At 35.2% G+C, this 22,913-nt stretch overlaps 1 protein-coding gene across 1 annotated transcript in view; it reads left to right on the forward strand.

Moving 5' to 3' along the window:
- The first annotated feature begins 5,028 nt into the window (after nucleotides 1-5,028).
- The window catches only part of Cah1 (carbonic anhydrase 1), a 40,879-nt gene continuing 22,994 nt past the window's right edge, over nucleotides 5,029-22,913 (forward strand). Inside the window, exons 1-2 of the mRNA XM_076781401.1 lie at nucleotides 5,029-5,485; nucleotides 20,780-20,980. Of these exons, the coding sequence (XP_076637516.1) occupies nucleotides 5,446-5,485; nucleotides 20,780-20,980 (241 nt within the window). The 5' untranslated portion in view covers nucleotides 5,029-5,445. The remainder of the gene's footprint in view (nucleotides 5,486-20,779; nucleotides 20,981-22,913) is intronic.

Here is a 22,913-nt window from a genome sequence, read left to right on the forward strand (position 1 = left end):
TATAATAAAATAAGGATCGGTACAATTTTTTTAGAAACAACGTACATCAATAATTACGTCACTTTTCAATTGCTAGTAATGTAATCATTAACGAGGAAAGAAAAATTTCACGCCTCTGAATAGTAGGATAATTTATTCGTGGAGGTATCGAACAATGAGAAAAATTACTCGACACATCGCGTTGGATAACTTGATCATCGTCAACGTCCATGACCCGTTTCCTCATTCCAATAATAATTGTCAGATAATCGTCGTGTCGCGTCTTCCATCGCGAAATAAAAGGAGCAAACGACACACACAACAAATATGTTGCGAAAATAAACGAAGTTGACGCTGGAAATAGTCCAAAGAACGCAGTTGCGTATGTCATTAGCATTTTCAACGCACACGGTAGTCACGCTAATGACTAACGCGCATAACAACAGACACGCAGGATCGACTTGACTATCCTAACCAAATTAGTGCGAGTCGCGGTTTGCACAAATCGTTTCGATCATAATGTGGAAATATTTGGTCACGTTTCGCGAACCAGGTAATGGAAAGGAATGATAAAAGATCGAATCGAAATCGCTTGCAACGACGGATCGTACCAGAGACAAAGTAAACAACACGATGATTTCACTATCGTACGATTCTTTCGCAGAATTGTAATGATTTTCATCAAAGAAGATTATACCCAAGGACGAAACGTTTTATTATTATAAACGTTAATATTGCTTTTGTACTTGAGGTAGAAAAAAAATTATTGATCTACGAATACTCGACACGTTCGCTGATGCAGTCGCAATGTCTTCGTGATTTTTCATTCCATAATCGCTAGTTAATACGGAACGATTTAATTACCGTGAAGGTCGAGCGAAATGATGATTACGTAAGAGTTAGAAAAGAATTCGAACGGAATATCGGTTCTCGTTCGCCAGCATGAGGAATTAAAATGCGAAGTAAATCGCGATAGAAGCGTTCGTTCGTTAGTAACGCGTCGACGTGACCATTTTTCGAAATATTACAGTGCACATACGTGAATTCAGAAACGAAAATAGACAAATTTTTTGCTGTGCGAGTTCCAGGTTCGTATCTAAATATTTTTTCGCCTGGAACAACACATCGCAAATATTTAAAAAAAGTATTAACGTTTGTCTGCCTGTTTTATACATCGACAATTTCGCATGCATCTTAGAAGCATACTTCAATCACAGCGTTCCGATTTTTATGTGTCATTACCATTAATAGAATAATTCCGTTGCCATATACGAGCCATTCGTGTAGCTTCGTCATTTCTTTCGACCATTTTTGATGAACGAATACCTGGAATCGTTTTACTTTAAATGGCACGAGTCCAAACTTTCTTGTATCGAGATTGACAATCTGGTAATCTTAGATCGAAAAGTTTCTCAGTGAAAAAGTACTGTATTTGTTCCCCGCTTAATAAATTCATCGAAGATGGTCCTGATTCTGATTTCGAGGGAACCATGAAAGCAATTGGCTTCGACGGACGGTCGAGTGGAAAATTGTGAAAGAAAACTGAGGACGCAAGCGAGTGAACGTCCCATTGACGTTTTATGATGGAACTTGCTGGGGAATTTATTAATTTTCATTGGGGGCATCGGAGTGCGAGTGACTGGTTTATTGGTATAATGAAGACGAAACGACGACGCGAACATCGGGCACGTTCCATGACATAACACTGACGTGACAATGTTATCCGAGCTTGATGAAATTAAAGTGGCACGAGCTCCTCGACGCGAGTTCCTTGTTGGCGTCTCGTCTGTACGCGAAAGGAGATCGAACGCCGCATTTCTCCCGCGTTTTGCGCGCATCTTTATTCAATTTTACTAAAAAGGGGACAATCTAGAGCGAGAAGAATCCGTCCGTCAAGTGTTAAAATCGCTATTTGTGAATCGTGCCACGGCCATTACTTTTTTTTTTTATTTTTGAGATATCCTGCGTCTCACCAAAATACTCATTTTCGGCTTCCATAACGGTCCGCGCGCGATTCATGCAAACCACTTTTGTTATACACACTTCTAATTATACCATCCACTTCGCAGAACTTCAGAAGTGACCACCTTCGTCTTAAAATATTCCAATGAACGGATATGCGGGCGTGGGATTCCGAGTTTAAACTTTTCATCCCTCCGTATTTGATACACATCCGTTTCAAACAGTTTATATTATTATCGTTACCATTCCAATCGTTTGGTTTTCTTTTCTAGATTGCTCTTCGAGGTTATAAATTGCTATTTACATCATAGACTAATCTTTGAAGCTAGTGTTCAAAGAAAATTTCATTACATTCGCGATAAAACAGTCCAACGTTCGCTGCACTGAGACTTTAATGTTTGTTTTCATTATTTTGTTTGCTCGGCCGTAGTGGTTCAACGATGCAATCGAAGATATAATTGCAACAACACGGAATGAATATTCCACGTTGCCTGTAATTATTTATAACTGATAAATACGTGCGAGCAAACGGTCGCCTTCCGGTTAATGATCAATCATACGTAACGCGCGATTAAAAATTGAGTCATAAATGCAAAAATCTTGTTAGGCGATCGAGATACAAGAGATGTCCTTTACACTGATTTACGCGTCAGAAAAAACTCGTCAAGCCAGATACATAATTCTGTACTTGACGGTTGAGTGGTGAAAGTATGGTGGGAATGTCCCGGTCCTCGACTCCAGAAGAAGGATATTACTATGATTCACACTCTGTGATCAGCCCTGTTATCAGATCGTGATTGTTCACGGAGTGCAACAATCTAATCAATTAGAGTCGGACGATATTCGAGAAAATTCTTATTGAAAAGATCGTTCCAATGAAGATTTATTTAATTTTATTGGAATAAACTTTCCCAAATAGAGAATAAACTGAGTGTCAATTACGAATAATCAACTAGGAATAAATATATAATGATTTTCCCTAATATATTTTACTTACAATCTGTCCAAAACTATTGATAAAGCAATTATTAGTTAGTGAAACTTGTTTGAAAATCGTATCAAAATTCCAACTTCGAAAGGTTAAATTACGAACTAAATATTATAGATAATATATGTATCTGAGAGTATAGATTGATATTAATTAATTATACCGAAGTTAGCTGTATCTGAGTGATATAACATGCAAAGAAAACAAAAATTCATATCAAAGAGAACTACGTCAAATGTAAACACTTGAGCGTCATTCATAAAACTCAATGACATCGAATGTAGTCATAACTAATCATTTATTATTCATAAACTACACGTAAACACTTTCGATTAGTAGCCTCTAGTCATCCTCGAAACAATTCAAGTAAGATTGTACTGCGTTAAAATGAAAACGAAATAACGAGGAACTAAAATGAAATAAAAGTGAAAATAGCAGAGTGTAAACGTGGAAAAATTAGGTGTAAAAGTAATCCAAATATACGTGAGGATTAGTATTACACGTAACTTAATCTAGAATTATTTTATATTGTTTAATAACTGTTATAAAAATTTTTATTTTTTGTATCTTTATTCGTAAGACTTATATTTTATGAACATAATATTGGTGATAAATAAGAAAACGTAAACTGCATTTTGGGAAATGGAGAATGGAAAATACTTCAAACGAAATGGAGAAGCCATGTTCGACTAATCTAATCTCTCTTTTCGTCGGTTATCAATCGATGTCGATGCTCGATTATGTTGTGGAACTTGGATAAAGCTACTTCCGCGAATTTTTTAAATTACGCTGTATTTTAAACGTTGAAACAACAAAGAAACTCGTTACAATGTCGAATTAAAAGTGCTTAGCAGAGCTTTTCGTGACGTATTTGATTTCTCGAAGGTATGACAATTGCCGAGTATTATATTACCTTATCGTGTCATCAAGATTAACAAAGAGCGCGTGTGACTTACAACCGAAAAAGTCGTTTTTTTTTTTTATACCTCGGCGTCCGTAGAAATTTTCCTAACGCGACAGTAAAGATAAAATTCTCATTATTTTGTCTTATCGACTAAGTGTGGAAACATATACATACAGTGGATTAAATAAAATTTATAGACGTGCGCTATTCGCCCTTTGAAGCAAGAGACAACGTTCGCCTAAGAAAGAAATTCTCGTAAGACGGAGCATTAGAGTCAAGGATAGATATATTCGATTATTTACATCAAGTGTGCATAATAGCGATAAAACATAGCATAGAAAAACCAAAATCGTTTACTTTGTTAAATTATATGAACGCGTGACGTGTTAAAGGTTACATCCATATTTATTGTTGCGACCACGTATGCTTAATGTAAATAATAAATTATTTTAAAGTAGTACTGAAAAGGGCTAGAAAATAGGGACAAAACGTAGGATAATGTTACGACTATATTTTGTCAAACGTGACAAATATAGTTTATGGTGCTTTAAAAAATCTAATAAATAATACGTATTTTCAAATACTAAATATGTTCGATCAAATATGAACATTTATATTTTTTACAAGCAACTAAATAAATCTACAACTTAGGTGTTCTAGAAATTATCTAGAAAGTTGCAATAAATTCGCAAATTGAATAATTTATAGACATTAGAAAGTGTGTAGAAATTTACAAACGTAGCTATTTATTTATACGCTATTTATAGAATTAAATAAAAAAAAACTATATAAATTGCCTACAAATAGCGAAATCTGTAAATTTATCGTTACAATTTTGACTATCCCAAGCACACGGTGCAACTCAAACTGCAGGTTCCGGATATGAAACCGCGCTGCAAATAACATTATTCAATTAGATCGGTTGCGTACGTAGAAACATAAATAAAGGCTCGAAAACTCGTTAGAAACGTCATGAAACTCGTTAAAGTGGTTTATAGAATCGATATGTAAACATTTAGGGAGTCGCGAGTTTTCAAAATTATCGATGTTGATCATAACTAAGCACGTGCTAACGTGCACATGGTAGGGCATGGTTCGTGGGCACGTGTAAACAATATCCCGCGCATGCGCGGTCGTTCTCTCCAGTGTAGTAAGAGGTCACGTGACTGGCCCGCGTATAAAATCCAGCGATCGGCCGGCCGGCGTCACATTCGTGAGCGATTTCGCGTGGGTTAGGTGACCTTTCGGTTCGTATTGCACAACAAAGAAGAAAAGTAGCGCTTTCGAAATACTTTCAAAGTCGTACGTTCGTAAATATCGACACCGATACGATCGTACAGTTCGCGTATTCGCGGTTCGACTCGTCTCAACGCAAAGTATAAAATAAAAGGGGGAAGAAAACGAGTTTTAAGTTGTCAACAGTCTCTCGATCACGTTTCGAGTTCAATTCGATCGTCGGTGCGTTCGATCTTGAAGCACGCGGTGACAATTTCTCTCGATTCGAGAAAACTACGCCACAGTAACGAGTTCGGTTTAATCGAGGACCAGAAGCAGACAAGACGACACGGTGCAAACTTTACTCGGATCTCAATTTCGCGGACCTCAATTTCAAATGGAGGACACGAACCAGTGGGACTACTCTATCCAAAATGGTGAGTCGCCTGTTACCGCTTAACTATTTTTATTAACGAGAGCCAAGCATTTTTCTTCGAACGTCGAAGAAAAACGAGATTACGGTACATGGATTCTTCGAACGGTTGGAAATATTGCAGCAATAGTTTAATCGGACAATAGATAACCAACGAAAGCAACGTATAGGAATTTGTTCGTGACGTTTATTCGATCGGTCAAATTTCTATTTGTATCACGTGAAATATTTCATCGTATACTTATCGTTCTATAATATTTTATTTTGTAATATTTGTTACTCGAAACTTTTATTTGAATTAGAATTTTACCCATCTCCGACTGTAACGATGGAATCTGTTTAAATTTACATAAGAGACCGTATATGCATAATGTACTTCCATTGGTAAAATATTCAAATTTTTGCGGTCTCGTTTGGGTTAGTGTCGGAGTAATAGTAGTATGGGTTATGTTGATAAGGAATTTGACTCTGACAGAAGGATTTCGTGCGTTTCGAAAGATAATCCGAGAAATCGTTCGATTCCTCCGATTGGACGATAATTTCATACGACATTTTTCTTCGTTCGAATCTGACTTCTAAATTGGATATCATTAGCAAATATTATTTTTGTGCGTTGTTCTGTTTTGTCGCGCAGCCTGTGACGATAATTTATTCGCATCGAATAATACGTTACACCATTTAAGCAATTAATATTAGTTTTTTGCATTTATATGTTTTTTATATAAACGAAAAATTTATTGTTTTCACTTTGTTTCTCCGTTCAGAGAAATCTGACATACAACTTCGTGTGTTAGCCTTGCATTCCGCTCGAAGAAGCCGTCTAACATAATCTCGTTTTTCTTCGACGTTCCAAAGAAAAATACTTGGTGCTCGTTAATAAAAATAGTTTCGTTAAGCCAAGCAGATAAAATGACTTTAACTGCAGTTGCCAAGGGAAACCTATAGTAAGAAATAGTCACGCTATGTCGATTGCAATTTGACATTTTTAAAAAGTTTTCGTGAAAATTAATAAACCATTATTAACTAGAGAATGCTCGAATAGATCAATCTCAGTCGTGAGTAATGAATTTTAATCCGTCTATAATACCGATAATGAGATAGTGAGACTATAATATCAACACGAGATAAAATTCCTTTACAGAATTTATAATTGTTTCACAACTAGTATTATTAGTATTCCCATGATTATCTAGAATACAAAAACCGATGACTGTCTTCTGATACAGAGTACGATAACAATACTCGTGCTTGTCAATTAAAAATATTTGAAATATATGTAGGAAGCAAATTGCATATTCGTAAAACGTACTGATTAGATAGGGTGATATCAGTCGGTATTGTTGTTTCTATTTCTTTTGAAAAAAAGAAATGCACGGATAATTTACTGCGTAATACGAGTGTTGCGTTCGAATTCATGTATTGTAATTGAAGATAGACGTTGAGGTAGGACTCGGTCAGAGATAGAGTTCCATCTTAAGTTACGATTGTGTTCAAGGTGTATCGATATTATCGATTGGCAATTGCAATTGCGGAGTCATTTAATACATGTATATTTAACCGAGGGAGTGCTGGTCTAAATATTGCAACCGCATCTGTGGATAGGAATAGAATAGTTAAATGTAACCAGATTTACAAGGAACAATCGCTAAATAACTTGAAGAATTCATTGATAGTATTGCTTATTTTTGAAACTATAAAAAATAGGTCCGATTATTTCACTGTAATTATTAGCTTTATTTATAATGGTTCGTTCACGATGACTAAAAGCAAACAATGATGGTATTGCAATTATGGTAATACAAATGAGATAACCAATGAGTAATTGCTACATCCACCACTGTACTCTGCTTTACTTGTTGCTTAACGACCATCCCCCACAATTCCCGTGCTATAATCGAGGTTCTATATTGCAATTTTTATTCTATCTCAAATAACTTGAAACTAATTGTAATTGCTCCCTCTAAACGTTATAGAATTCAAAAGAAGATTTATTATATATTTTACGGTTCAATTCCAAAAACGATTAAGACGAACGTGATTATTTGGATAATATAAAAATATGAATAAATAGATAGTAAAGAATTCGCCGCTCCTAGGCTCCCCTTGACATACTACTTAATTTCAAATAATTGGTCAAACCTATATTATTTAATTTTCTTTAAATTTCTTCGTACAAGGAATGGCCACGAAAAAGGATAGATTTGTTTTATGAATACCTCGTAAATGTAAAAATATGTTGATTTTAATATTCAGGATGTTCGGCCACCCCTGGAAAAAATTTCAATGGGAAATTCTAGAGGCCAAAATAAGACGAAAATCAAGAATATCAATTTTTTGACAAAGGCTTCGTTACAAAGTTACTAAAAAATTAAATTAAAAAATTTCAAATCGTTCTGAAAAAATTATTTTCGATTGCGGGGGTCAATTGCAATCATTTTTGGTCAATAGACGTACCACCAAAATCCTATGCACTTTCGAGAAAAAAATTCGAGTAGGTTTTGAAATTTTTGGACGAAAAAAAAAAATTTTAAATCGTTCTGAAAAAATTATTTTCGATTGCAAAGGTCAATTCTAATCATTTTTGGTCAATACATATACCCTCAAAATCCTAACCATTTTCGAGAAAAAAATTCCTTACCGAAAATCTAATTTCTGACCAGAAATGTCTGCCCGAATTTTCAAGCATATCTTTAAAACGTCATAACTCCTGAACGGATTGGACGATTTTAATGTTTAAAAAAGCAAACGACGCGTATTTTAGTGTAGAATATGTAGAAATTCTAAAAATATTCGAAAAGTTATTCCGTGACCCCGTAAAGTTAGAAAAACTGCATAAAAATGGTCAAATTTTCAAACAACCATAACTCCTGCAATTGTGAATATATTTCAATGAAACTTTTTTCTGAAGTAGGGCTCATAGGCACCTACAAAAAAGTATTAGACAACTTTTCTGTAGGGCGTCAAACAAAAGTACTAAAAATAAAAAACGAATTTTTAAGAAAAATCGACAGGGGGTAGGTGCCTAAATTTTTCGGCGAAAAAAAAAATTTTCAAATCGTTCTGAAAAAATTATTATTGGATGCGGGGGTCAATAACAATCATTTTTGGTCAATAGACATACACTCGAAATCCTTCGTATTTTCGAGAAAAAAATTCTGTACTGGCCGAACTTTAAACGTTAATAACTTTTTAACGAAGCCTCCATCAACAAATTGGTATTCTTGATTTTCGTCTTATTTTGGCCTCTAGAATCTGCCTTTAAAATTTTTCCCAGGGGTGGCCGAATACCCTGTATAAGACTCGATGACGAGTGGTCTCATAATTATGAAACTTGACATGAAGAACTTAATAACGAGTCAGATTCGTCATTGTACAACAAGGGGTTAATATCGCTCTGACGTGCAAGGCTTTCCCTTAACCTATATCGATCCCTAGATCGTGCTCGAAACGAAAACAATAATTACCAGCGGTGCGTGCCGCGGAATATCTTCCGTAATCTCATTCGAGCCGAACTTGAAACTAGAAAAAAAAGTTGCGGTAGGCTGGTTGATAAGATTTCGTGCCTGGTTGTTCGATTTTCACGGTGTCACGATGGCACGAAGCTCACTGACCCTAAGGCCATTGTCTTCGAATGCAGGGCGTCCCAGTCGTGCCAAGGGACGGCGTCACCCCCTCGCCATGCTAGCACGGGAAACCACCGACTCCGTGGATAAAGGAAAATCAATAATTTTCCTCGTTGTGCTTCAGGCCGATGCACCTGCTCTCCAGGCAGGCATAGGCGTGTCTCCCTGTGTGTTCTATCGCGACGGAGAGGTACACGTACTCGAGAGCTAGCGTACTCGCGCATAGATACGAGTGGGATAACCTGAAACGTGTATAGACCACGTGGAAACGATCGTACATTGTACCGACCGTAGACACGTAAATACAATGCAAGAGTGGAGGAGACCGCGTTGTATACTCGTAACGAGGCACGAACACGCACGTGCTGGGCACAGTCTCGACGCTCGTTGCAGCCAGAGATCGACAGAATTTTATTCGAATAACAGGCCATGAATGAAAACACTTCATATATTTATTTACGATGAGGCGTCTTTAGATAGCCCCCCAAGGATTGCTTAGAAAAATATTTCAGACACATTTGTTGATGGGTTGAAATCAACTCTCAAAGTTGATACGAAGAAATACAAAAATTAGCTCAAGAAACATTATAGTATTGGGTCGATGTAAATTTAATTTACGGTATAACTTTATGCACTATGTTCTTGTCGACTGTCACCCTTATTAGGAAAGAGGGTGAACTGTTTTAAGAAGCTAAATACAAAGAGATGTTTCCAAATATCCCCCACGGATATCTACATTTACTGCATTTTCATATCTATGGGGTTGAAACCAACCCTTAAAGTTGATACGAAGGGGTATAAAAATTAGCTCGAAAAACATTATAACATTGAATCGATGTAAATTTAATTTAAGTCATAACTTTATGCATCATGTTCTTGTCGTCAGTCATCCTTATTATGTTAGTCACCCTTACTAAAGGAGGGGGTGAACTGTTTTAAAAAACCAGATCTAGTAAAAGAAACCTGATATCGTATGAGAACACGAACAATCATAAAAGAAATAAAAAAATGAGTATACAGGAAATTTGTAAGTTCGATTGAAACGCCAGGAAAAAATAATGTGTGCCAATTTCCGTGCATCAAACGTGGGGATATATTGTTAAAGCGTCGTAAATTCTTCTGATTGCTATTTCATTCGTGGGAAAACCCTTTCCTTCCTCAATCCATCTCTGCTGGAAGTGGAATACATCTTGCGTGCTCGATTCGAGAGGGGCCACGAGCCCGCGTGAACAGTCGAGGAACAATGAAAGTAGCTCGTCACGTTCGTGTCGGTTGATTATTAAAATTCTTACATAAAAAGCAGCGGCGTTTAATATTGTTGTTCGAGGAAAATGTTACAGCGGTAACTCCACTCGTTACGAGTGCAGATGTATCTCGAATAATTATATGCTTCTCTGTTCCATTGACTCGAGGACTCGCATGGTTCTAGACATATGTAAGCACGCCAGTTCAACGTATTATTACAATGGGCCCCGTGATGCTCACGCTATCGAAACGTGCTTCACACGTGGGGAGCTTCTGACACGAAAAATTTGATTTTTGGCCTTTGCGATCCAAGCAAAATAAACTATCTTTCGGAGCTTGGTGATCCGTACTAAAATATGTCGTCGACTCTGTCCATTTTCCTTTGAACTAAAATTAAACATTCCAGACTAGATAAATTTAATAATTTATTAAATCGAGTCTCTAGGAATTCGGTCATTTCTAAATATTTTTTTAAATTAAATGGTTCATTCGTGATCTATCTTTTCTCATTAATTTTAGATAATTTTGGAACGTTTCAAAATCCACTGACTCCTCGACATTAATTAAATCACTAGAATCTCCCAGTAAAATTTTTCCTAGGGGTGAATATTAAACAGTTATATTTTTGCAGAAACGACTAATAAAAGATACGTAAAAAAAAATAGTTTGACCGCTCGTTTAAGAAGCCGTGGTAACACTTGTTGTACTGGACGGTACAAAAACTGAAATAGAAAGATAATGAAATTGTTTTTCGATCGTCCAAGTTAGGATAGTGTCTCGAAGGAACCGACGTGATATCGACGTACGTCCGTGAACGTTAATATTAGTGCAAATAGAGGGAACAAAGTGAAACGTACACGAAAGCGGCGTGCAGGAGTCGCAGACCCAGTTTCGTTTCGCCTTTACCCGGTTACCGTGCATGCCCCCTCCGAAATGCCCTTAATCTGGGGCCAATTTGTCAGCGCTATCTTTGAACCGGCGCGAGTGCAATTGCGAAGTCTGGCGGATACTACCGTGATTTGCATAAATTCCTGGCCGGGCGTGCAGATCGGCGATTAAGTCGTTTGGCTTCTGACCGTGTACCGGGCCGATTCGGTCGAGGAACGGCGATCGGTCGAATTCGCTAGCCCGTCACGGGGACATTTTACTCTAGACCGGAAGTACGCCATTAAGCTCGATGCTAAAGGTCGTTGCGTCGCGACCAACGCGTCTATTCAAGAATTTATTTCAACCAAATGACACGATCGATCAGTTTGAAATTTTTACCATTTATTTGACACGTTTCTGCGATAGGAAAAATATTTTTTTTAAGTCGACAATTATGTGGGAAGTATATATAAAATTACTCTCGATGTTAAAGATCATCACACTGCGATCTATGCCATCTCACCATATTTTTGGGAATTTATTTCAAGCAAACTACACGATCGATCCGTTTGAGATTTTTACCATTTATTTGACACGTTTCTGCGATAGGAAAAATATTTTTTTTAAGTCGACAATTATGTGGGAAGTATATAAAATTACTCTCGATGTTAAAGATCATCACACTGCGATCTGTGCCATCTTACCATATTTTTGGGAATTTATTTCAAGCAAACTACACAATCGATCCGTTTGAGATTTTTACCATTTATTTGACACGTCTTTACGATAGGAAAAATATTTTTTTTAAGTCGACAATTATGTGGGAAGTATATAAAAAATTACGCTCGATGTTAAAGGTCGTTACACTAGAACTCGTGCCATCTTACCATCTTTTTGGGAATTTTTTCCAGCCAAACGACACGATCAACCCGTTTCAGATTTTTGCCATTTATTTGGTATGTCTTCACAATAGGAAAGATATTTTTGCTAAGACGACAATTACTCGGGAAGTATGTAAAAAAGTTCCCTGTTTAATCTCGTTCCGGAGTGACAGACACTTTTTTTACGTCGACTATTCTTAATCACACACTTAGTTGGTGTAATTAATTCCACTGAATTGTTTGTATACAATGTTCGATAACTCCCCGTTTTCTTTAATAGTAACAGGTCAATTTTATGTCAATTTCTTGTGTAATCAATTGCATAAGTTGTTGGAAGAAGTTCCATTAGTTGAACGTTGCATGTGATTTATGCGTGACGATAGATCGTCTCTTGTCAGCCGAATAAACAGACGGATCTGTTCATTCTCCAGACTTGGAAGAACATAATTAGTATTAGGGAAAATAAAATTATTTCATCTTTAATGTATCAAACAAAACACTTTGTATGATTGTATATCTGTATAAAAAACAACTTTTTCTACCATTTTCAACGTTGTTTAAACAACACGGGATTGAGAAAAACGCATTTAAAATTTTGCAACAGAACATGCTACAATAAAAACTACAAACCGTACCCTCGTCAGAGTGTAATTTTTAATAGCAACTTAATAATCACACATTCGACTCACTTTTTGCACCGCTAATTACTGAACAATCTTTATAACATGCTTCGAAAGTTCTAAGATCAGTTTTCTTTTCGTAATTCCATCGTTTCGCGTCCCGACATTCCAAACCGGTCGTTCGGTAAAAATTGGAGAACAATGCAGTCGTTGATTGACGCGAATTTCGTGGGAAATAGTAAAGGTGAGTAATTTGCAAGGAATCCCATAGAGAGTCGAAGTTTCTAAACGTTCGGTTTCACGTCGACATCACCTGAAACTTCGTCTAGCTTCTAGGAGCGTACCGAGTTTCTTCCAAGCTAAATAGAACCGCGGAACGTTGAATGATTAATGACAACTATTGACAGAAGAAGGCTTACGCATTATAGACACAGGCTGACTTATTTGTCGTGGTTCTATATCGATTTTAGCGGTTTGTGTACTGCACACGATTCGGATACAATACGTTGCCTCTAACTTGTTCAGAAATAATGTTATTATTACTCTGAACCGTGAAACAAAGTTGGATAGAACTAGAGTCATCAGCCATAGTTCATAGGACAATAATACAGAAGATTTTCTTGAAAATAAAATGTTTCAAGAGAGAACGGAAGGAAGAATTTAATTTTTATTGACGTGCAGCGAAAAAATGTTTATTTTTCCCAAAATAATGAAATGGTCATGAATACTCGTCAATAAATGGTGACGAGACTTGAATATATACATAAGCTACAAAAACAGTTCGACGATCGAGTGAATGGCGCTTGAAAGGTCAAGAAAGATCAAAAGAAAGATGTCAGAGTCGATTAAAAAACAAAGTTATTCTCACTATTTCCTTGAATTATCGCGGTGGCATGAATAATTTCTTTCCAATCGCCAAACAGCTATTAAAGAATATCATTTAAATGCATTGCAACGTGGAATGCAAATCATAGAAAACGACCAGAATTATAGGTAAACTGTTCGTGGATTTTCGCGATAATGTTTCAGCACCTGCTTCGATGATTGTGCGCAATATTGTAACCAAACACTCGACATTTACAATTCTGTATGCTCCGCATTCATCTGATAATGCATCATGTGACTTTTCTCTGTTCTCGAAACTCTAATTACCATTTCGAGGTCGCCGTGTCGAGTCAATAGAAGAGATAAAACAAAATTTGTGGCCTATTGCTTTTGGGATTGGGAAAAATCGTCGACGTAAGCGTGCCGCGGCTAATTATACATAAAATTCTGCGTTTCGTTTAAAAAGCTTCGATATTTATCGAACGCGTTAATAAATATAAAATTTACATAGAATATTTTACTTTGAATTTCAGCGTACGACACTTTAAAAAAGAATTTCTTCAAGATTGCTAAACGAAACATTTTTCTTACATTTATTTCAATTAACTTATTTACCGATTAATCGTTGAATGTATAAAATTATTTAAATAAGTATTATTTCTTCAAGAGTTATAAAATTAAAGAAAATACATTTGATTCTATAGACGTTCTTTATCATGCAGAAGTGTAAACATCTGCTCAAAGTTTCTGGATCCGCCCTTGCACATTAAAATTGATGCTTCGACTCGAGCAGAGACCTATTTTAAAATCTTCGCGGGAAGTTGACTCATTGTCAAATATGGAACACAATAGGCCGTGCAGGAAGGCGACGTGTTTTCTATCTCATCCGGCTTTACGCAAAAGGCGTGGCGGTGTTTCTTATTCGCGAAGACGTTACGTCTGACTTTACCGTCGTATACAGAATAATACTCCACAGCGAACGTGACGAACGAAACCAACCAATGCAGCCGCTAATGCAATTAAACATTCCGTCGGTTTCACGCCTCTGGGAATTTCAAGTGTTATTTTCACACCGGAATTGCCGATGTGTGTTATTTTTTCGCGTTTATTAACGGTCACGCTTTTGGACGACGCAAATCTTAGACACTTTTTTTCGAAATATATTTTCATTCAAATTTTACTAGGTAAAATTCATTAAATTAAATCTGGATCATAACCTACGAATGTATTTTACCCAATTTATTAAGTATCGTGTAAATTTTTTTTTTAAAACGGTGTTAAATTATTTAACGCTATAAGTATTTCTTGAACTCTCAAGATCATTCAAATTTTGTTTGAACAGGACCACGTGGGTCTGTTATTGGGAATTTATTCCAAGCAAACGACACGATCGATCAGTTTGAGGTTTTTACCATTTATTTGGTACGTCTTTACGATAGGAAAAATATTTTTGTTAAGTCGACAATTACTTGGAAAGTATATAAAAAAATTCCCACTTTCTTTCGAAATATATTTTCATTCACATTTTACGGAGTCACGCGTTCTGAGTTTTCGTTAAATTAAATCTAAATCATAACCCACGAACGTATTTTATCCAATTTATTGTCATGAAATTTTTTTTTTTTGAAAAGTATATAAAGAAAACGGCGTTAAATTATTTAAGTATTTCTTGAGCTATCAAGACAACTGACATTTTGTCTGAACAGAACCATGTGGGTTTGTTATCGTGGCGTAAAAATTGAGGTCACGACCAAGCCAATGATCTATGATAGCATGGCCTTTACGTGATCTTGAGTACTAAAAACCAATTAATATAGTAATAGACGCGATTAATAGAATTATTTACGATAAAGATTAGCGAGGAAAATTTGCTTCAATGAATGCTAAATAAATTGGTCGTTGACTTCGATACATTTCTGCAGACGTTTGCTATAATCAATCGTAATATTTACAATTTACAATTTCAGTGACATCTCGACCATGTAAAAATCTCGATCGTACTCGTATTTTCTATCAGTTATATTCCTGACGTCAATTACGAAACACTTAAAAGAGTTTTATAACAGAAATCTTACGTAGCAAAAAGTACGATGAATCATGTCTATATTAATCTGATCTATCTTATCAATAAAATTCGTAATTATTTGAGATACAGCCTTTTATAGTGACCGTTCAATTATTTTCTGTATTTATCGTTTTCATGTTTCCAGACTCGAAAGCAATGAGTTATGGCTTGTGAAAGGTATAAAAAATACGGAACGATCAGATAAAATTATAACCTATAAAATATGTACAATATAACATAATAAATCGCGAGATAAAAATCTCCGTGATGTATGTTTAAAACACATAAGAAATGGGACGTGTTTATTCGAAGCTCGATATTACGGTAGAATTTAATTTCAGATTACTTGTCGTGTTTATTCAGTGTTTTCAATGCGATAATCGTGCATGAAATATGGAACATAGTAATTGCTTACGGTCCACAAACCTGGTCTCGAGACAGTTTCATAAAAAGCAACCGCGAAGGTCCGAAGGAGAAATTCCATACGGAACCGCGATCGTTGATCGCTCTGTGTTGTGCCTCGCGTTTTCTCGTGGCTCGTTCGGCAAGGTTGAACGAACCTTCAAACAGATCTCGACGGCCTCGAGACGGTATTTTTCCCCTTCGAGCGTTGCTAGCTCTGTGATCGCCGTCAATAGGAATCTCAATAACATGGGGTTACGTTGTTCCATGCATCTTCGCGACGTCGAGATTTCTAAAATTAGAAACTAACGACCGGAAACGAGCAAAAATTTTATTCCAACGACGGACGATCGATTAAAGTACAGTATTAGCGGTTTGCACAGTCGCGCAAACAAGTTTAAATTTATTCAACGCGAAATGTAACTTCGTTCCATTATTCAAATTTTAATATTTTCCCCCCTGCTTCTGTTCGATGTTAATTGAGGGATCAAAGTGGGTATTCCGTGAAAATATCCTTTGTGTTCTGTATTTGTTACAGAGAAAAAAGGAATTACAACTGTTCCGTGCAGACGTTCCTTTATCGCTCGAACCGCGTGGTTCACAGCTGCTAAACAGCACGTGATGGTGACATAATCGCGCGAGGCAGCTACGATTATGCGCGCCGCTCACGATCGTCGCGCGCCATTAATTTGCCAAGTGTCTCTCGGGCCTATTCGATCGACCCTGGTGCATTTCTGTGCACCGGAATCGTATCTGCTTTAACCTTCCTTCGAATAAGTACACATCGCCATCACTGGAGATCGCACGACACTGATTTCCGCGAAAGAAATCTCACCTACTGTTGCTGAACCAATCGCGATTCAGCGTGATAACGGAAACAAAAGCCACGGGTGAAACGATAGACGCAGATACACCGCCAGAAAAATGCAATTTTTCTTTTTATTCGTGTCAAAGATAAGAAAGAAATGTTATTATTTCATTTTTATAGATTTAGTTCGATAGGAAAATACTATTCTTTTAATGAAAACAGATTGGAATTCAATTTCACAAATGTCAACTCGTACGATCTTGTTAAACATTTATTATGCAAGACACGGTGTTCCTTTCACGTGCTCGAACGAACGGAATTCCGCTATAGATCATTCTGATTTATTAAATCTCCTTGGTATCGTCACCGTGAAACAACAAATTACGACTTCCGTGTAAACGTCTGATTTTTATATCTCGTAATTCCAATGATACTAGAAAGTACGTTTAAGGATAGTAAAAATAATCAACGGTTTTTGATTTAAACAACAAGAATCGTACGTTGGAAAACGATATACTCATAAATAAAAATATTTTTAGAAATTACGATTCACTGTTTATGCTAGATCCATACGATATCTGTCATTTAATAAAATTCACTTTCTGTTTTTCCAAGCTCAAAGGTCGTTTTTGCCTTTTTTATGACGATATCGTTACGTCTTTCGATGTGATACGCATTCGACACGATGTTGAGCATAATTATACGCTTCCATACCGATCGCTTTGTTCATGGTCATCGTTATTTGCAAAATTGATTCGAAACCTTCATCGAGAATGCCGGAAGCGACAATGGTCGCAATTTTAATAACACCAAAACCACAATACAATATCTTTCTGAACAAGTTGATATATTATTGCATTTAAATTTTCATTATTTCGAAGAAATCTTCTGACTCATCTTTTGAATAAATCTCTTTTGATATCTTCGTAAATGCATTTTTGAGCCCAGGAAAAAATTCAGTGATTTCAGAGATATTTAAATATTAAACAATTTACACTTTTCTCCAGATCTCTTAATAAAATTAAATTTTTGTTGCTTCAGTATATTGTAAAACAATCTCCTTTAAATGTAAAACAAGTTTTAATTCAATTCAAATGGTCTCATGTTCTTTAAATTATGGCAATTTACACAAATAAATTTTTTTTAAATTGTCGAGCTCAAATGGTTCCTCTTGAGATTTATTTAATAAAGAATTTCTATTGCTTGCAAGTTAAATTATTTAGGTGCAATAGAGTTTGACTTGAACATCAGAACAAATAGAAACAGTGAAACATCTTTAATAAGTACTGTGCTCAAAAATAAATGTACGTGTTCATTTTGTACGTGAAAAATGCAATTCTTGCTTTGGAACTTTCAGGTAGAGACCCAATCGAAGGGCAGGAAATCGTTTAAACTGCGACTTTATCTCAAATAATATCGGAATCGCGTGTCACGACGAAGAAAGGTTTATGCAGCGGCACATGACGTACACCCATGATAATGAGTTTCTCAAAGCAGGCGATAATTTATCCCGATTGTCGGCACCAATAGTAGCTGTTTTGACACGATATCTGTTGCATAACCTGCGCTTGCACTTCGTAACGTTATCACCCGTGCGCCGTTAATGCGATTAATTAACTACGGGACCATTATTTTCTGCAAGTAATTAACTCTAATCACGAAACACGGAGAACATATTTCTTTAGTTTATTATTATTATTATACATATTATTTTAAAGTTTTTCTATTTTTCTCTAAGATAATAAATTTAGTAATGAAAATTAAGTTGTTTATGAACTATAAAACCAGAACAAATATAAAAATAGATATTCAAATTTTAGTCAAACGAGTGAATATTATTGAATATTCATCGATGAATAAATGTTATTAATTGCAAATAAATACGCTTTCGACCACTAAATAAAAAGTATGTTTAAGTTCGAATGTTTATTAAAAAATATGACAAAGCAAAACATTTTGATAAATGAAAATTTATAGACTGCAAATGAATGAAATCAATTTGTTTGGCTTGTCGCCTGTGTAAGTGCAAATATAAATAGCACTATAATAAATGGAACCTACATGAACAACAAAAGAAAGTTATGTCAATGATGGAAAATTATCACCTACTGAGTAATCATCGGTATTTATAAATAGGATTTTAATTAATTGGAGTTTAAGTAATACTCGTTCGTTTTACGTTAATCGTTTCTTTTTTCGTGATTAAACTGCAAGGTAATATTTGTCACGAATAATTGATGCACTTGATATTAAACACAGACAATTATGTCGTTTTAATTGCAAGAAATCAGGCGATCGTACGGCAAGAAAATGTTTCCCAAACACTGTCAAACGTTGCAATCGTTATCTTTCGCTAAATCATAAAACCATGTTTTCACAAACGCGATTAAATATTTATTAGCAGCAAATACTATATTTACGATATTTGACGCGCAGTAGATCAAATTCATGTAATTACTGCAGGCAGATAGTAACAATTTCCATAAAACTCGTAGCTAATAAAATTATTTAAATTATATAAATTAAATAAAATGTGTTATATTTGTCACCCGTATTTTAGATTGTACTACTTAAAAACAAATAAAAGTTTTTTCGACCAATATTCTAGGAAATCGACTTTGAGTTCGGGTTGTAAACAGGTAAACGTTGTACGTAGTACTCCGAAGCAAGGTAGACATTATCGTACATTATCGTAATTTTAGTAATTTTAGTTTACGTGTAATCTAACGTCACACGTCCTGGAAAATTGTGGCTTGTACCGCATGCTAATAAATATTTATACGTTAGGTAACTATAAGATTACCATATTTTGATGCACTCAATTTTGTTAAAACGAATTGTTTGTCGCGAAAATGATCTACCAATTTTTAACAATGTTAGAATAGTTGATGAAACAAATCAAGAAAGAATAGTTTCTTTGTTTTTATCATTTGAAGTTCGATCTTTGAAACGGAGAAGATACTTGAACGTGTTCTACGTTCAACTTGTCGTGAATCTATCGTGAATCTGTTATAAACAACTCATGAGGATATCAGAAACATATCTTGAACGTATCGTGAACATATGAACATATCATGAAGATATCATGACTGTGGCGTAAACATGTCACGAGCCTATCCCAATTATATCGTGAACTTATCGTGAACTTATTAAGAACTTATCGTCAACCTGTTATAATCTTATCGTGAACCTATCGTAAATATATCGTGAATTTATCGTTAACTTATTGCAAATATATCGTGTATTCCGTTCTAAACGTACAGTGAACTTATCTTGAACCTGTCATAAACCTATCTTATGAATTCCTGTGGAAGAAAAACGCTAATATTTCGAAGCAACACCAAAAGATTGCCTCGAGATTGCTAGTCGCTCGTGTGAAAAAAAAAATTCTCGAAATGGGAAGGGTTAAACACATCGTAAATGAATCGAAAACCCGTCGTAAACGTACCGTGAACCTATCGTAAACGTATAACGAAGATATCTTAAACTTATCGTAAACGTACAACGAAGATATCTTAAATTTACCGTAAACATGTCACGAATGTATCGTGTACGTATTATGAATGTATCGCAAACATGTTGTAAACCTATCTGCAACATATCCTAAACTTATCCTGCATCTATTCCGAGTGTACCATGGAACGATAAGATACGAAGTAAATTTAACTTCGTTCAACAAAATGGATAAAATCGTCTATGTGTGTCAAGGTCAAGGGTAAATCAACTTCTTACGATATTGTACATTTCAAAGGCAATATATAAATCTTAAATATACAATTCCACTTATTGTCAGTTAAGTGCCTCGATGCTTCGAAATAGGCGAAAATTCATCGATAATTTTAAAAAATACACAAAATGGGGTATTTGATACCGATCAATCAAAGATACCAAGTATGGATCAAAGTCAAATATTATTTTCTACTGTAAGAATTTAACTAACATAATTATTTCTTTTTTTGCAGGACCCAGCACATGGGTGACAAAGTTCCCAATGGCGGCTGGTTCCAGGCAGAGTCCGGTGAATATCGAAACCAAACGTGTAGAATCCGACTACGAGGCTCTAAGTAGCAAACCCCTTCGATGGCAATATCCGGCCACCGCTTCCCGGAAGCTCGTTAATCCGGGTTATTGCTGGCGCATAGACGTCGATGGCGAGGGCACGCGTGAGTCTATTTTCATATTTCAGTTTATCTTTCCAACATTACGTTTAAAAAAAGAACACTGACCGCCGTTTAAAGACGAAACACGTTGCGCGCGCAGAAACGAGAAATCGAGTGGTGGGGGATCGTATATCCATGGCCTTGAGCAGCCAATTGATTATGCCTAAACTTCGTCGTGTTTGTTTTAATTTGCAATTTTCTTTACCCATTTTGATATACGAAGATCATATTTATACTGCAAAAAACACGGTTCAACTTGAATTTTTTATGTCATACTTTCTTTAATAGCCAATTCTATTAGTCAGCTTCCTGTTGAGTCGATTAATATCAACAAGTTTTTGCTTGTAGGTATTTTTGTGAAAATCGAAACCATTTATCACTCGTTCGCGAAGATGTTATTCGAAGATTTCTTTTTTCGTTCCATGTATTGTAACGAATATAACCATTTATCGATGCTGCATCAATTACCAGGTGTCAGAAATTCGTTCGAAAATAACTCGATTGGTCGTTCGTCAATCATTCTGTCAAAACAAAGATCGTAAAGTTTATATAATTATCGAGCAAATAAAAAAGTTTTTAGTCAAATTACTCAAAGTACACATCGTATTATTTATTTATTTTACGTCTTTATGGCACTGGTTATACATAAATAGAGAAAATTTGAGAGAACTGCAAGATAAATGAAAATAAAAATGGTCTTTGATCCTTTTCGAAAATTTAAATTTTACATTTTTAAATACAAAATATTTCACTGTATTTTTACATATTTAAAACGTGCAGAAATTATGCCAAATTTTAAAGAACCCAGTATGTGAAATATAACGTTTATCTAAAATATAGTTAATTAAAGAATAAAGAGTAATGTACCATAAGGTAAACATGTTCCAATCGTGTGTAAAAAAAGTTTATCTCGTATTATATCTTTAAAAAAGAAGTACTGACAAAATAAGATATATGTAGTTAATAGTCGTGAGTAATCAAATTCTGTCAGATTTTTTTATGTCCAGTGAACACGTGACGCTAATCTCGTAATAATGTGATAATACTGCAAATGTTTGGAACTGATTTATAAAAGAAAATGATTAAAATAACAAGATGAATGTATTGTACGAGACATAACACTCTCCTGTCACTCGTAGCAAATGTAAAGTATTTTAAAAAAATAATAGATACATGACAATGTTTGCAGTTTCACTTTCTAGTAATGTTTATTATATTAATATCTAAAACTAATATTTAGTCAATTTTGGCACGTTAGCATCTGCTGATTTTATCCTTCTTGATATTTGTTATTAACTCGTGGATAATTTTTTGTTTCATATTGTATCATTCTTGCTGTATCAATAATAATTAATTATTTTGTTTTCGTTTTCAATATACTTCAAATTTCGACTTTGAACTGCCCATTGTATCAGAAAATATATCTGATTTGCTAACTGCTCATTTAATTGTCTATCTACTGATCCCTGTATTTTTAAAAAATGATTTCTCTCACCATGATTGTACTTTATACAACTGATAATTAAGCTTTTTCTCAAATTCATTGACTAAACGAACTTTAATATTTCTGTTTGTAATTCCTTCTAGTTTTGAATAGATGAATCAGTTCTTTTTGATTGGCTCAAGTATCAGGGTCCCCCCATCTAACCCAAATCAATTTATTTTGGTCCCATCAGACCATAGAACTCGTTTTCAATCATTCCTAGTCCATTCTTCATACCTCTTTGGTCAGATTACCAGTTATTCTTTTTAACCCTCTATAATACATTTGTCTTTCTTTTATTATCAAGTTTCAAACATTTACAGTAAGTATTATCGCTCCATTGCAAGATTAGCGTCGTGTGTTCACACTTTTGCACGTCAATGCATACATATAACTCAAACAATTTAAGAAAAAAAAGAACCTAACCGAACATGTAAAAAGTAAACTTTTTTA

The sequence above is a fragment of the Colletes latitarsis genome, chromosome 14 (genome assembly GCF_051014445.1).
Source record: "Colletes latitarsis isolate SP2378_abdomen chromosome 14, iyColLati1, whole genome shotgun sequence".
In the NCBI taxonomy this organism is placed as follows: domain Eukaryota; kingdom Metazoa; phylum Arthropoda; class Insecta; order Hymenoptera; family Colletidae; genus Colletes; species Colletes latitarsis.